Raw genomic sequence first — 16,625 nt, forward strand, 5'->3', positions numbered from 1 at the left:
AACAACTTCAAGCTAAGAAATTAATTTTTACAGTGAAAATTCTGCTAAAAATACATTTGGTCAATTGAATGTGGCAAAATTAGTCGTATAAAATTTTCGGAACATACGATGAATGTTGAGAACCTATTTTGCAGAGAAAAGTAACACGAATTCTCAAAGAGCCTGTGACGTCATTTAAGATATCAAATTATTAAGTTGTGCTAGTCGTATTTGCCGTATTTGCCTTTCATTAGCGGAGGGAGCGGAGGTGGCTCGCGGTGTGTAGGTGCGGTTGAATAATTTCTTTTATTTGGAATTTCAGGTGGCTAGAGTGGGAATTATGCGTTAATGGCCTGTTTCTGACTTTGAGGAATTTTATACATTTGACATCCATCACTAATTTAAGTGTGGGATTGCAAGATACTACTTTAAACTGTTTTTTCTTTGTTTTTAAAGGTGAAACTGGTTCAAGTTCCAGTTCTTGAGTATCAGATGAGATTACTGATTTGTTTGATGCTGCACGAGGCATGATTTATTTTTTGCCTCAACTTGTGATCAATTTCTTATAATTGTGAAAGGTACTTGGGAGTTATAAAACACTTTTTTAAAAGAAATTTTGTCCGAATGGATGAATGGGTGGCTATGGGCCCGGGTGCCCCGCTAGGCGCTAGGCAGTGCTTGTTGCGAATGACACCACGGACCCACCACCCCACCTTGCCCGAGCCCGGTTCACCGGTGATAATTTAAATCGAAAGTTTAACGTGCCGCAGGTCAGTTGGGCAAACTAGACCTTTGGAATCAAAATATGGAGGCATCAAAAGATTGATTCCTTATGACCATATTTGGGCATAAATGCAGACCATATCTAACTTACCAATCACATAAAAATAAGAGAGTGTTTCAAGAAGGAGCATGCCTGATCTTGAACAGAAAAGCTGGAACTATCTCCCAAGCAAAATAATATTGCTCCTATCATAACAATTTGAATTATGTAGGTAGTGAAAGGCAATCAAGGAATTGATTCACTTTAAACAGATAATCATAATATTGATTCCCCATCAGCTGGCTAATCATTATTTTGATTCACAGGTAATGTTAAGAGATAGGCAACAATGACTTGCAGGAATACATCATTTATCTTGCTATTATTCTCATTTAGTGGTATCCTCAGCACCACAACAGATACCTATAGCATTGTAGTACTTAACCTTCACTACATTTGATAACAATTCACAATTCAAATTTTTAAATGTCAAGAATACGAAAACTGAAGCAACAGGTAAAAACCATATAATAAATATAAAAGCACTACAACAATGATAATTAGGAGTTTGAAAATTTCATTTTGCCATTTTACACAAATACTGATTGCTTAGTATGTGATTCATGATACAGAAATAGCATACAGTGTGATTTCCTCAAAACAGCTTTTACGTGATGGACAGTGGCTCTGTCTTTTTCCCATTCACAAGGCCAAAGGGACAATTTCTTAGTTTTGAGGTAACACTTTTTGGAAACCTACCACATTTTTCTACCTTTTTAAAGAAAAATCTCACCGTCATGGGCCTTTTTTCAACCGTAACGATACATTTGAAGTCAAAAGTGTACCCAAATGAATCAAAAAATTGATTCCATGCCCATATTTGGTCATGGCTCCTCCCACCAGAATCAAATTATTGATGCCTCCATATTTTGATTCCAAAAGTCTAGTTTGCCCAACTGAGGTAGATGGCGGCACGGTCCTCCCGGGTCTAGCGTCTAGCACTTAAAGCAGGTGTCGCACTAGTTTTTTTTTGTAACCAAGGAGAGGTGCTATACCCAGAGAAATGTGACGCCTGCTTGACTACTACTAGTAAATTGAAATTAACTATCATGGTTGAAGTTGGGCATTATGATTAGTAGAGCAGACGTCACATGAAGGTTTTCCAACTGAGGAGAGGTGCTGTAGGTTTGTAGGTTGTAGGGTAGGTTTGCAGGTTTGTAGGTTGAAGGTTGTAGGTTTTTGGGTTGTAGGTTTGTAGGTTGTTGGTTAGGCTAGGTTAGGTCAGGTTTGTTAAGGGTTTTGTTAGAAAGAAGCACCTTCGGGCATGGTGCGGCGGTGCCTCTCCTTGTTTGGAAGACCTTCCTGTAACGTCTGCTCCATTGATACCTGAAATTGTAAATCATTTAATTTTTATTTACAATTTCAAGGCTTCAGCTCATGCCTTCTTCAGTCCTGGGAGCTGAAGCAATTTTCGAAGGTGATGTTGTAAAGTAATTTGATTTCAAATTTTCATTGATGGCTCCTTCTGTGCCCGGATTCAATATTTGGTGACCTAAATAGGTAAATGAAGTAGGTAGGTAGGTATATATTTGATTAAACACTTTTTTAAAAGCACCTAGTTGTAGGAAAGAAGCAGTACAACATTTTTTTGTGGCAACAGCTCAATATTTAGGATTGCCTCAGTATAGATGAGAGAAAGAAAGCGCATAATTAATTTTGCCTGAATATTAAAAATGATCATTTTCGAACGAAAAATCTTTTAAATCTTTACTTTCAACAGGTATTTCATAGAAAATACAAATGGGTTTTAAGAAATACTTAAGAAATTAGGAACAACACATTCTCCCTTCAACACTTGATGACTCAGTATGTTGATGTCCATTTCAGATCACAGATGTCATCACCTCTGGATTGAACATTGACTCACAGTCATTGGTCATACTCTATTCAGATGTTAATACTTAATTGGCATGGTGATTTGATCTGATTTTATGGCCATTATCATTGCTTAGGTAATAGGTATGTATTTTCTTACTCAATTCTTCTGTTTTGTATTCCAGGAAGCAGTGTGGTGAAGGACTGGCAACATCACTGTTGGACCAATCAGCAAGCATCTGTGATAACCAGAATGGGTAACCTTTTGAGGCTGTTGGCTCGTGATGACTGCTGCTCAGTGCAAAAATATGACATCTTTCTAGACTTTGAAAGTAAGTATGATGACTTATTCAGCAAGAAGTGTTTATACCCTACTATAAAATCTTGGCTAGTTATTGACCTGTGATAGGATATTAGTTAATAGTTAGTAAGGTGTTGCAGAGCAATAGGGCAGAGGCCCAACTGCTCTTGAAACCTTTTATAATCATAAAGCACATTCAGCCACCTGTATATTGTTTGCTGCCTTGCTGCCTTTGCTGTCTGTCAGCACCTTTCTGTCCTCTCGAGCTCAACAAATCATTTTCATAAATGACAATTCCACCAATTCCAATGGACAACCAGCCAAAGTGCATTCCACCCCAGAAGCTCCTCACAGTAAGTTCTCTCAGATACACCCTGCTGCCCACTGATTCCCGTTGTGACCATATCCCGTGCGCCGGCAGACGCCGAGCCGACTGAGAGCGAGCTAGAGACATGGACCGAGGTGCGCCGTGTGCTGGACGAGTCGCGTCAGATGCTCAGCGAACTGCAGCAGTACAAGGGCGCCGCCAAGGAAATCAGAGAGGTCAGAAAAGACAGAGTGTGAGCGTCGGAACTTTGTGTATCTGTCTGTCGGTCATCACCGGCATTGGCGATTAGGCTACTCTCACCTCGACGGCATGAGAGAATAAGACAGACGACTTCCATCGTGTTTTGCCCCCAATTGAGCTATAGCAACGGTGTCATATCGACAATGAAAAAGTCAATTATTGTTTATCATCAGCAGTTTGGCAGGCGTCAGAGTGCATCTATGTACTGTCCTCATCTTTATCGCATTCCTTCTCTTTCGAGTCTTGTTTGGACTGTCATTGTGAGATGACAGAACCATGGCGCTGGCTAGCTTCTCAGCTGACACCAAGCTGTTGCCTCTCGCCTCAGGCTATCTCCAGTCCCAGTGATGACACTCAGGCGCGCGCCTGGGAGGCGGTCGTCCCGCTCGTCTTCATGCTCAAACGATTCTACCTCTTCTCACTGCAAATAGGTGAGTAGGCAAGAGATGAAGGGGGTGAGAGAGATGCGTGCAAATGAAGCAGTTTAGTCGTTCAAGTTGTTGATTCGCCACTAGCGCGGCTTTGTGTTGTCGTCATGTGTTTCGATCCAGTTTCTCCACCCTTCCTTTAAGAATCAACTGGAGTTTGCTGGTATGAAACTTTGTTGGTTTCTATTCTTTATTGTTCGTTTGGCAGATTCTGACTTGATTCTGACAGGTCATCTGTTGTTGTTTGCAAACCAAACAAGTGAAAAAATCGTTTTTTTCATGCTGTTCATGGCTTTTATCGTTTGTTTTTCGGATCAATAGGATTTTTTTAGAAGCCCGCTATTTTGTTTTCTTATTCACGCATCCGCTGCGTGTTGATCCCGTTGACAACCCCTTCCTCGCAAATATCGTTGTGCCACTCCCCCGTTCCCCGTTTGTGACATTCCTCCCTCCCCGTCTATCGCCGACAGACCGGATCGTCCCTCGGATTCTGTACGAGCTCTGCTCGGGCCCGATGACACCGGCTGTCCATCTGGAGACACAGCAGGCGCTCGTCAAACAGTTCGCAGACATTCTCGAGTTCGTGCTCAAGTTTGACGAGATGAAGGTGCGTTGTGTGTGTTAATTACGGTAATTGATTACTTTTGTTGTGATTATGCAATTTATGAATGAATCAATTTATGCAGAACTAAGAAGAATGTTAAGCTCTTCTTGACGAACTTGATCGATTTTGTTTTAAGAAAACTGACTGAATACGTTATATCTCGATGCTTGCGAAGCCAGAAGTCGCTTGTTTCAATTTCGTAAGACCAGCTTCTTATCTACCCATGTCTCTAACTTTCTTTAACTCCCTCCAGATGAACACGCCGGCGGTCCAGAACGACTTTAGCTTCTACCGGCGCACGCTCAACAGCCAGCACTACCGGCGACGTCAGGAGCAGCCGGACGACGCGGCCGGCACGCTGGACAACGATACCACCAACCGCATGTCGCTCTTCTACGCCGACCCCACGCCCATGCTGAAGACGCTCAGTGACGCCACCAGCCGCTTCGTGCGCGAGGTGAGCACCGGGAGGGAGAGAGATGGGTGGAGTGGTCCGTGGGGGTTGTGGGAAAGGACGCGTTTGGCTGGGGGGGGGGGAGGGGGGAGGTTACGATGGATGGAAGAGGTTTTTATTGCTCAGAATTTACAGTGCATACGCCTTGTGCTATTGGATAAGCTCATGGAAAAATACGTTATCACATTCGCTTGATCATCTATTTTTCAATTATTTTCTTTTGGTGATGCATGTAACCCTTGACTATATTCGAAGCTACTGTTCCGGACGCTACCTATTTGAAATTGTGCGGATCCGAGTGGTTTTCCACTGGCGGACACTGCGGGCTGCGATGATGAGTCCATTGTTTGTCAGCAGTAGCCTTTGGTGCACAGAGCTCTGCATCCTACCAACGCTGATTGCAGAGTGCCAGTACAAGGGCGAAGCCCATGACTCATATCCGTCCTCAGATATAATATCCTGCCTGGCGATAATTTTACATCAGCCTTCAGTGGCGCCGAGTTTGTTTTTTTCACCGTAGCAGCATAGATAAATACAGATAGTTATATACAGCATAGGCAGTTAGTTCTCTGATATGATGGCTATATAATTGAAGTTACCGGCCGATTGCTTTCACGCCAGTTCCTCTCTGACACTTGTTTGGCGTTTTCCCCCACCTATTTACGTCTGGGGTGTTTAATTCTGGTCGTCTTTCCGCCGCACTGTAGCGGTCTCCCGGGTTCGGTCGGTCTCGGTCCGATATATTTCTCTGGGTGAGTAGGAAACGCGTGCCAACCCGCCCCGTAGCAGTTCCGACAACCACTCGCCCGTCCACCGACTCAGACCCTGTGTGACGTCATGCTAGTCACGTGACTAACGACCCGCCCCGCCCTCCGAGTGTGTGCTCGTGTGGACCGCGTGTCGGAATTGGTCACGTGACGGCCGACTGTGGCGCTACCAATCACTGGTAAAGGTCACGTGACTGCGGTGCGTCACCCCTGTTCCCTTTGTGAGGGCGAGGATCGATGTATGGAACGTGTCGGCTCGATCGTGGTTAACAATTGGAGTCGCCGGTAATAGCGACTTAGCAGCTAGTGACGACGCTAAACTTAATTCAAAATGTGTATTGTACATACATTGTACAATTGATTGATTGACGTTAAAGATGGCTCTGCATAGATGTAGCTAACCGGTAACCGTGTAGTCTGGATCTTGTTTTATCGTGACAACATTGTTTCGTTGCCGTCTTTTAAGATTCAGATCAATAAGATAAGAATCATTGTATCAGCACATCCTGAGCAAGCATGGAAACGCCATCCTTTAAAGGTAGTGTGCCACCTTCCAATGATTTCCCATTTTATTTTTCCTAGGAGAAGAAGCTTCTGTTTTTACCTAATATCGCAAAGAAATCAAAAATGGGCCTAAAATAGTGCTTTTTTCGCCTAAAAGTTTATCGGTTTTTCGATATGTATAACAACTGTAGTGGGCTGACCTGCAAACAGGCGTCGGCAACAATCGCCAATGCGGCGCACATGTGACAATAAGCAAAGGTCATTATAGAGTTACGACGTACGGGAATGAGTTATCAGCTGTCTAATCGTAGACAACACAATGTCGAATTTAAACTGTAAGCCTGTATTGGTATTGTTTCTTTAATTTGGCTGTCGAACATTAATTTATGGTTTGAAATATTATTTTATGTAAAATAACTGATATGAAACAGCCGTCTCTAAAGTTATGACCCCATCTCACCACATGAAAGTGGCAGAAATGACCATGATCAGCTGACGCATTTTTCTTGGCCGAAGTCAGAGCGCGCGGCCCGACGCACCACCACCGCACCACAAAGTATGAGCAGAAGCCGCGCCCAAAGCCAGGGCCCCGGTAACGTGAGGTAGCCGAGTCGGGGCAGCGTGCGCTGACCCAAGCCGGGGCCGCGGCTTTGGGCGCGGTCTACCGCATCCCCGCGGGCAGCCCCGGGCTATCACATGATACCGGGAGGACGCGCGGCCCCGGCTTGGGTCAGCGCACGCTGCCCCGACTCGGCTACCTCACGTTACCGGGGCCCTGGCTTTGGGCGCGGTCTACCGCACCACCTATCAGGCGTGTTCGAAACCGCAGGAGGTGATGATGAACGGGTTTATCGAAACTTGATTGGATGAGCCTATCGGTAATAGCGATTTCAGTGTGTGCATTTATTGTTCATAGTGGTGTGAAATGTGGTTGGGGTACGACCGACAACCCGTCGGGGCGAATTTCGCACTGAGGTACTCAAAATTTGAAGAATTTAAGACGTTTCCATGAGTTTTGAAGGTATGGATAAGTTCTAAAAATCCGGTTCTCCTTATCTGGGCCATCAACTCCATACGGTCCAGGAAAGCTGGCACACTACCTTTAACGATTTGTATTTCGACTACCGATTGTCACGCAGTCAGTCCCCTCACGGTGCAGAATGGAGACAGCCGTGTTGTTTGCGAGCTGTTTTGTGGCGTCGGGATATTTCGGCGTGATATAATGATCGTGAAAGGGTGCCTGCCTATAATGTGGTTAGAGACTTTTAAATCGTTTTTAAGCCCCACGCTCTCTAGCATATCGACCCACCAGGCCACTGTAGTGTTGTGTTTTTTAGTACGTTTTGTACCCACTTAATCCCCATAGTTCACACCCTGTATATTTACTAGTGTTAACAGCAGCACCTATTTCAAAAGCTAGCGTTGATAATTGGCTATTTCATTTTGAATGCCGTACATGCGGTGATGTGATTGATTTATAGCCTGTTATCTATAGCTTCGTTTAACTAAAACTAGGACGGTGGATGGATCAAATATTATTATTGAGGTGATAAAATCCGTTGCCGACTGTTAGATGATATGTGAATTTGAACTTCTTCAAATACATATTTGAACTATTATCGTCAAACGGTTGGCCGTTCAGTGGCAGCAAGAATGTGCATCAGCACTTGAACACCCAGGACAATACAGTGTATATTTGATAAGATAAATCAATTGAGACATTCGTTTTTCAACGAGATATTGGGAAGGGTATAATCGGTCTCTTGTTGAAATTAGTGCACGTTTTATATTGGTCTTTTACCATGTCCTTTCATTGGGACGCTGCGCACTCCCAGTGTTTTGCGTCCGATGACTATTTCTAATGTTTGTCATTTTCAGCACAAGGAGGTTCCCGTTGAGAACACCACTGAGACCCTCGGCACTATGGGGAAGGTGTGCCAACGCATGCTGGAAAACCCGTGAGTGCGCGCCTTCTGGGTAGCATACCTAAACCCTCCTAGCCAGAAAGTTCCTCATGCTGAGACACGTGTTTGCCTTAGCGCAAGGGCAGGCTACAGTCGATTTATATTGGTCTGTTGTTACTCCTGAAGGAAGTTCCGAGCAACTGTGATCAATGAACTACGTGGAAATTGGTAGGTCTCCGGCTGGCAGCTGGACATATCCAGTTATTCAATTTTACCGTATTTTGTGTATAACCGAAGGTTTGTTGTCAATAGTTAAAACACTATTCTTTAGAATTGTGTTTTTCTATTGAAAAACAAATCTGAGTTCCCTGACAATTTGGCAAAAGCTGCCTGAGATCAGTACAACTTGATGCTCGAGAAAACGGCTGCTCCAAAAATTCTGATTTTTTTCAGGATTTCTTGTATGTTTTATTCGAACTTCTTGACATTTTTTTACTAGCTATCCACACGATAGTTTCATTTGTAAATGGAGTATTCACTTTTGATGGTTCGTTTTTGCGTCACACTATCGGAGAGTTTTATAGCCTCCTCTGAATTGTCACCTCGCCATTCCCTACCCGGCTGTGCCGTGCTGGTGTCGTGTCGCCGACTGAGCCCTCCCGCTCCCCTCTGTTTGCGGTGTCACAGGGCGCTGATCGCCCGCTTCCGGCACGAGGAGACCCATCTCTTCATACTGCGAGTGATGGTGGGCCTCATCATTCTGTACGATCACGTGCATCCGGCCGGCGCCTTCGTCAAAGGTGGGTCCAGTGTCCCAAAATTTGTAGATGTGGGTGGGAAACGACATCCAAATGCAAATCATTTTCCACTCTCACCTCCAGTTTTCAAGCCCAATTTTCCACTCCCAATTCCACCGAGAAGGAGCAATTGCGGGAATGATTGTTTTACATCTGTCACAATTGTAGATAGATTCATGTTTTTTATCATTTTCCCACTCTTTTTGGGCCTTACCTGACCGACAATTTTTCACTCTCATCCTTTTTTTTGGTCAGCAATTTTCTCCTCTGACACCAAGCAAAAATATGATTTTGATATACTGGGTGGGTCTCACATTCAGCGTCTCACGAGCGTCCGGTTACACAACCAGCAATAGATGTGGGAATTATAGACCGGCGGCTGGAGTGAAGATGAAGCGTTTTCTTTAGCTACGCCAATATCGCATACACGTAGACCGTTCAAATCATTTTGAATTTACTGCCAGCTTACGGCAGCCTATGCGATACCCGATTTACGTCTTTGTCGATGATATTATTTCCCTGTGTCGCTTTAGTTCCTGGTCATGTTTATCGACCGATGGTCCTGATTGTCCGCGTGACCTCAACTGATCTTATAGTGACATCCTTGTGACGTCACTGCCGTGCTCTCTCCCCAGCAACCAACCTGGACATCAAGGGCTGCATCAAAGTGCTGAAGGACCAGCCTCCAGCCAACTCGGACGCACTCCTGAACGCCCTCAGGTAAGGACAGATATTTACACACTTCATTGTCTGCTGGAATAGAGTTTAAAGTTACGATAAGTGAAACATTTTCACAGACAGAGCAGATAATTGTAAAATTCCTCCCCCTTCCTTCTTGTAAAAGCTGTTCCTGGCTTGGTGATGACTGATAGTTGTAATCGCTCTTAGAGCAGCTGTTTGCTTTAGTAGTTCGCCGTGTGATTCTCGGGTGTCGTTCTTCAGGTACACAACGAAGCACTTGAACGACGATAATACTCCGAAACAGATCAAGACTCTGCTAGCTGTCTAGCTTCGGGAATCAGTTTCGGAGATGGCTGCCAGTCTTGCGGCCGATGGGAGAGACTGAACTTGGTCAAATGTGCGCTAGATGGCAGGACGTCCGTCTGCGCTCGGCGCCACCCAAAGAGCGCGATAGCCATTCGGTGCACGTCGTGTGCATGCTTCGCTATTGTAATACTCGATTTCCAGTTTTGTACGCCGTTTGTTACGACACGCGTTGCACGTATTCGGGCAATGTGGCGCGGATGGCGTGATTTTATTTCAACGCATGTGCTAACACTTCTCTTAGAGGACTAGCAACTTTTTGAGATGTTTGTAGTGCATTTGTAGTCTAGTGATTTGCGATCGGATATTGATTAACTTGTACAGGACGCGTCCGAGTCGAATTCGTGGTACCCACCTGGCTTGCAGTGTGCTGAGGCGAACGCACAAGAGCTTACGTCAGGACTAACGACACTGTTTGTTGTGTGAAACGTTTTATCTAGATTGTAACTCCAAATTGTGTCGATTGATTTGTTATTCAGGAGAGTCATACATGGGTGACTCCGCCCCATATATGTTATGATCAGCCGTATCGTTGTGTGTAATCAATTTTTGTGTTGTCTTTCAAAACGTTTCTGAGAACTGTTAATAGTCAGCATTGTGATTATTCTGGCACCAAAGCAATCGTTGATGATTTCTCCACGTCGCTCTCTCGTCTGTTAGTTTTATACTTTTTTATCCTCCTTATGATCGGTCACTCAAATGGCGGCGTCTATATGATTTACCTTTGGTGATCTGTCAGTCTGTATCCTGTCTCGCGCTGTCCCAGGCCACTCCTGTGGCGCCGCGGCCGTCGCCATGCGCGCACAAACACACGTTGCTCGCTGCGCCGTCTTAAGCGTGTTTCCGCTCGAGAGTTGTGAGTGCTCGCCAGCGTCCCGGCACGGAACCAGTCACGCGGACCACGCTCTACCCCTCTGGCTTGCTTGGCGCACGTGTGGTGCGCCCGCCTGTTGTGTACCGGATCGTGTGCTTTATACTGCGTGCACGGCGCTGCTCACTGGACCGGTTAGTGAAGTGCACGCCGGCCGGCCGTCTGCTCAGTTCGTTATATTGCGTTACCATTGTTACCCTAAGTGTATTGTTTATCCCCGTCGTCCCTTCCCCCGTTCCCCGAGTCCAGCGAAGGATGCTGGGTTGATGGAGCGTATGTGAGCCAGCTGCCACGAACCTTGCCTGGACGCGAGTCCCCATGCGGAGGTACTGGACGGCTTTCGTCGCTCTTGGCGTGGGTCGGCTGTGCCGGCCTGTGGTCCTATTCAATGTCGCTCCATCTGTGTGGGCTAGCCTGTTCTGGTGTCCGACTCAATGTCCTGAGACGAAGGACCGCTCCTGAATCACGCACTATGCTCATGGTGGACCACGATTGCTTGTCCAAAGTGTGGAGTTCTTAATCATCTGGAAATGATTGATGACAAATGGCGAGTATCGCCGTGCACAAAGACAAATCTGGAACAAAGGATGGTTGACGGGGCACAAAGACTGGTGGTTGTGCGCAGTGGGACTCTGTGCCCGTTTTGTCGCGTGTTTTTCACATCGGTACGGAACTGTACTAGTGCGCGCAATCGCTGTGTCGGCGGTGTGAGCACGGCTTGGTGCACGACCCCTGCCCCCCCCCCCCCACCGCTCACTGTACAACGCTCGCAGTACCGACGACGACGACACAGGCCGGGTCGGCGGCGGGCGGACCGACGGCCGAACGGGTGCGCTTTACCGACACGAAACATCATTCATCGTTTTACTTCTGTGTCGTGGAAAAGATCACATTTACGCACTGTTTCTAAAAGAAGATAGGAAATGTGCGATTTTTAACATCTGTGCTGTTTTGTTTGCGACCAGACATTCACAGGAAATGTTTTTACTGTTTCAATCTTTTCCGAGCGGACGATGTCACCGCGGTGTTTTCTGTAGACTTTACGAACGTCAAGGACTGTGTGTCTGCTGTCGGTCCACCCGCTTGACCGAACCGAACTGTCAATACAGGGCGTCCGTTCTAACTAGTGTGTGTGTGTGTGTGCTTTGTAGACTTGAAGAGGGTTGAATCGAAATGGGGTGCTGTTGAAGCGCTCGTTGTGATACCGACAACCAGATGATCTGGTCGGCGATAGGCTCCAATCACTTGACCTGTTCGGTAGAGGGCGAAACGGCCCTTTATCTGCTTCTCCGATATCTGCATAAATAGAATCGATGTCGCCATCAGGCTGTTGGTGCATCTTTTCACATCTACTATAAATACACATGCTAACCGAAAGACAGGTTTGGAGCCTGGAGGTCGCAATAGGTCGACCGTAATTGATGTTGAGAAACGTCATGTTCTGGAGTTGTTGTTTTTTTTTTCATTGCTGGCGTAACATATTTGTCTGTTATACAAAAAGTTTAAAACATCAGTGAACCGATCCATGACGTCAGCGATAGCCTTGAGGTCAATAAACTCAGCCCAAATTGAAGAAAAACAGTGATGTTGATGACGTCATGGCATCATGCACCGTGGAAATTGTACATGCAATATGCCACGCTCCAGCCTCCAACGTTCCACGCTTGCTTTCTCTCAGAGTGAGTTCTAACTTCTAACGCCTGTCTGCACTCTCAGCCGCTGATCTCAAGTAGTCGCGCACTTCCGTTAATGTATTTCGAACTTGAGAAGCAATGCATTAGGCACGAGCACTGAGCAGCTGGCTCAACTGCGCATTAGTCATCGACGAGTGGATCGACGACTCTTCTCGTCAACACCGCGGTAAAGGGTATAAACAAGGCTGTAGAACTCCATATGACCGCCATCGCCGGATGCATTACCGGACTGATCGCTCGAGTGTTGAGCCACTCGAGTCGCCATGGGTGGTCTCCTGATAAGATGGCAAGTGCTCAATGTCATTGACTGAGCGCAATGACCTCACCTAGGAATCCCCTGTGCCACTGTAGATGTCTGCAGATTGGTGGATGACTATAGGTACAATTAGACGAGTTATCGTACGGCTGCTGGCAAAGATTCGGGCAAATTTTGAACTAGCCGTCGCCGATGACCGTCAGGACAGCCCATATTCAGCCTGTATTCAGCGCAGATTCGGGACGCCTCGGATCCATTTGAAACTTATACACAACATACTACATAGATGATAGAACATGACCTTCAGGTGTTCAATACGTGGCCCGAACCGCGTTCGGCGTCACTCCCAGCTGTTTGGCCTGCAGAGGTCAAGTGTCAACAAAGGTCACGCCCCCCCCCGCCCCCCATTTGCACAGCAGATTGCGGACCACCCAGTCGAGCAACAGCGCTAAAAATGGCACCAAACGTCTCGCCATGCGGGACCTGGAGCTACTTTCTCACTATCGATTACCCCTTCCCCAGCAGCTACCCCTAAAGCTCAAACGCGATGACGTTAGGTGTTCACTGGTCAGGTCGAAAAAAACTTGCGCAGCAGTTCATGACTATAATTGCGATCGAAAACACAACATTCGGTAGCCCATATACCGAATGTCCAATGTTTTTTTTTCGACCTGGCCCGTAAAAGATTGAAGGTCATCGTGACCATTAGGGGTAAAATCAGCAGTGAATAAGTAGCTCCAGATCCTGGCGAGTCCAGCGTAGGTTAACCTGAACTCTTAACTTGTCACATTTAATATCAACAAACACGTAGCATGATATTCGACGGAGATTTTATCCAGGTATTCACGAATAATTGACTGTTGCATTATCGCATAGGGTCCTACTTAATGCGCATTGCGCATAGATAGGCGCCCTCGTTCCGGTTTCGAGTGGTCATTATGCTCTCTAATTTGCTTTTAGACATCCACTTGATATTCGTAAGGAGCTGATGTACCTAACTCGACTAGGGTCTGAGAGTTATACACGAGCCCTGCTGGGGAAGGCGGGGGAAGGGGTGTTTGAACAACCCCTTCCGATTTTTTTTTGCAGATCCGCGCCGCCGTGTTTGGCACACCTCATCATAAATCTTTTCCGCACATGCTATGAAAATTTCAGACGATGTCACTCACGGTCAGGTCACCAGGTCACGTCAAGTGACCTCACCTCTTAAAAAGTTTCAATGCCTTCCATTAGCTATACCTACCGAGTGGTCGATCGCTTTGAAAATTGCATCAATTGATAGGAGCAACAGTAGCCGTTTTCAGGACGGCCATCTGGTACATATTTGGTGCACATCTGGTACAGATCAGGTGCAGATCTGGTCAAATCAGGTCCAGTGTGTCTCTCAGCAGCTATCAGCTAGATTGCTTATATGCCTGCTTTGTCATATTATCAGAGAGCATCATCGATTAAAACACTGAAATAACTTCACAAAATGAAGATATTTGCTGTAAAGGAAATTAGGTGCAGATTTGGTCAAATCGGGTGCATTCGCCGGATAGCCCATCGTGAAAACGGCTAATATGCACAAAATGTAGGTATATCTCAGAGTTTTTATATCGACGGCCTAAGGTCAGGTGAATTTTGCGCCCTCTCCATGATAATTGTCAAAGGGAGATTTATAGTGAAATACGTCTCTTTTCGACGAACGCCGTTTTAGACAATAAAACATCGGGATACAGGTGAATTGGCAAACTGAATAGGAAAATTGCACCTGTAATCCTTATGTCTCCGAGGTCATCTCAGGTCATAAAAGGTCGCTGGCAGTTTTTTTTTTAGCAATAATGTTTGATAGAGACATGCTATGAACGATGAAAACACCTAGGTGTGTATAGTGCTTAGGTTGACGATACCTACGGGTCGACTGATATGCAACATGACATTTTCGGTCAAGTCATGACCTTGAATTGAGGTCAAAATTTAAAATGACCTTAAAAGTTCAGGCTATTGTTAACCAAACGTGTCTCGACGAGAGGAACATGAAGCTCGGGCAAAATAAATGTCGTGCCCTTTTTAAGTTAAAAGTTATTACAGAAAACATTTTCGCAAAAAGTTTATTTCAAGTTAATGCCCTCTGGAGGCTAGATCGTTGGTTTTCTAAGTCAAATCTGAGAGCCTCACCCGCGCATGACTGGAATATTTTTCATAACGCGAGTGACTGCAGGGCGGGGGGCTCTCCAGAGCCCCCCCCCCCATCCTTTCTCCGAAACTACTGGGCCGATCGTCAAAATTTAAACGGTGTATGATACCCTAGGAAAAACTGTCGAATGAAACCTATTTTCATTGACTTCGAGGTCACCGATGACGTCACAGGTCAGGTCAAACTAAAAATTATCAGCATTTTTGCTTGATCACAATTTGGGCTCTCACCGCCGGCTGACAAGTCCAATCAGGCTCATTTTTGGTTTACGCACTCCTTGATATATGCCTTAGATACCCTGAGGGTACCGAACTTTTACTTCGAATTTCTCAGGTCATTCTAGATCACGAAATTGGTATATCATTTATCGGTCACGTGACGCATGCTTTATGGTCCGTTTTGCTCGTAGATTTCGAACAAATGTCGTCTGCGTCATTTGAGGTCATTTTCAGCTGGATTTACTGCAGGTCAGGTCACTTTCAGGTCAGAAAAGATCAAATTTTGAAACAACTAAGGTGCCTATCAGATGCCGTTTGAGGTCAGGAACACGATGGTGCCATTTATATTGCTGTACGATGTCAGAAACGTACTGAAAAATGGCTTTGAAAAAATATATTATTGTAAATTTTGACAATAATGCACATTTCTTTGCTATTTTTGAAGATATTCGGCTAAAACTTGCTAGAGTAGTTCATCGGTGTGTTTTTATCACACATGTTTCATTTTTTTGCGAAAAAATAAAAAACTTTTGAAAAATCAAAAAAATGTTTTTTTGTAACTGTGAATGCTTATATATTTTTGGGGAATTTTCAAACTTGCAAAAAATCGAGATAGCAGTTTGATAGCTGCGTGTATTTGTAGTCCACTCATGTACCTAAAGAAATTGGATCTAGCTTCAAAACTCAGCTCTTGAGAGCGATTGCCGTAATTCAATATTTTTTCATCAAATTCGTCCGACATGACGTCACTCTGACGTCATTTCCGGCCAAACTATGGTAGCTAGAAAGTTGAAATTTTAACACAAGGCGTCAAATCAATGCCGCTGAGGGTACCGCGCGATTAGTGTTGATCCGTCAAGTGGTTTAGAAGATATTACCGAAAAACCGGAGGGGAGGCTCTGTATAGCCCCCCCCCCCCCCAGTCATGCGCGGGTTAATCAAGAAAGACTACGAAGAGGGCTATCGAAATTCGAATGCGCTTTTTTGCGGTGCTGTAGCTCTATTGGTTCCCGAATTATGCGCCGGTTTTTCGTTAACCCGCGCACCGACTTAGAACCGCCAACTTAGAACCGATGGGGGCGGATGACCGCTGCCTCCCTCCCTGAAATCTCGAGAACGAAGCAAGATAGCGACAAGCCGCAAACAGCGTGGAGTACGCACGGACAAGGTCTACAATTTTTACACCGGTCATTTTCAGGTCAGGTCAAAGATGACGTCACAGGGGTCAAAAAGTCAAAATGGCGGCGTAAGATATGGAGTTTTTCTCGAATAACTTTCGAATTGGTCAAGCTAGGAACAAACTAAGGGCACCATCGTGATCCTCTTGTCAATCCGCATCGAACCATATATACACATGTTGACCTCGAAAGGTCAAGGTCAAAGGTTGACCTCAGGTCACGTGACCTCGAGGTCATCATG

General features: G+C 45.4%; 1 protein-coding gene across 4 annotated transcripts; it reads left to right on the plus strand.

The window, feature by feature from the left end:
- The first annotated feature begins 243 nt into the window (after positions 1-243).
- Positions 244-11,982, plus strand: LOC122363463 (CYFIP-related Rac1 interactor B-like). Of its 4 annotated transcripts, none has more exons than XM_043332757.1 (10): positions 244-263; positions 2,803-2,949; positions 3,340-3,461; positions 3,815-3,917; positions 4,385-4,521; positions 4,772-4,975; positions 8,122-8,201; positions 8,835-8,947; positions 9,580-9,664; positions 9,887-11,982. In XM_043332757.1, exons 2-10 carry the CDS (start codon positions 2,871-2,873, stop codon positions 9,951-9,953), a joined length of 990 nt encoding a protein of 329 aa, XP_043188692.1. In that variant the 5' UTR covers positions 244-263; positions 2,803-2,870; the 3' UTR covers positions 9,954-11,982. The 4 variants fall into 4 exon arrangements, with proteins under 4 accessions (XP_043188692.1, XP_043188691.1, XP_043188690.1 ...); XM_043332756.1 differs by having other exon boundaries at positions 247-257; XM_043332755.1 differs by lacking the exon at positions 244-263 and adding an exon at positions 273-301.
- The last annotated feature ends 4,643 nt before the right edge of the window (positions 11,983-16,625 follow it).

This window comes from Amphibalanus amphitrite, unplaced genomic scaffold (assembly GCF_019059575.1).
Source record: "Amphibalanus amphitrite isolate SeventyFive unplaced genomic scaffold, NRLGWU_Aamphi_draft 000621F_arrow, whole genome shotgun sequence".
Classification (NCBI taxonomy): Eukaryota; Metazoa; Arthropoda; class Thecostraca; order Balanomorpha; family Balanidae; genus Amphibalanus; species Amphibalanus amphitrite.

Excerpts from the sequence above, each read along its gene's own strand:
- LOC122363463 (XM_043332757.1), top strand. The coding sequence starts at position 2,871 with ATGGGTAACCTTTTGAGGCTGTTGGCTCGTGATGACTGCTGCTCAGTG. Across the intron at positions 3,462-3,814 it reads CCGCCAAGGAAATCAGAGAG|GCTATCTCCAGTCCCAGTGA; the intron begins GTCAGAAAAGAC and ends CTCTCGCCTCAG. Across the intron at positions 4,976-8,121 it reads CCAGCCGCTTCGTGCGCGAG|CACAAGGAGGTTCCCGTTGA; the intron begins GTGAGCACCGGG and ends TGTCATTTTCAG.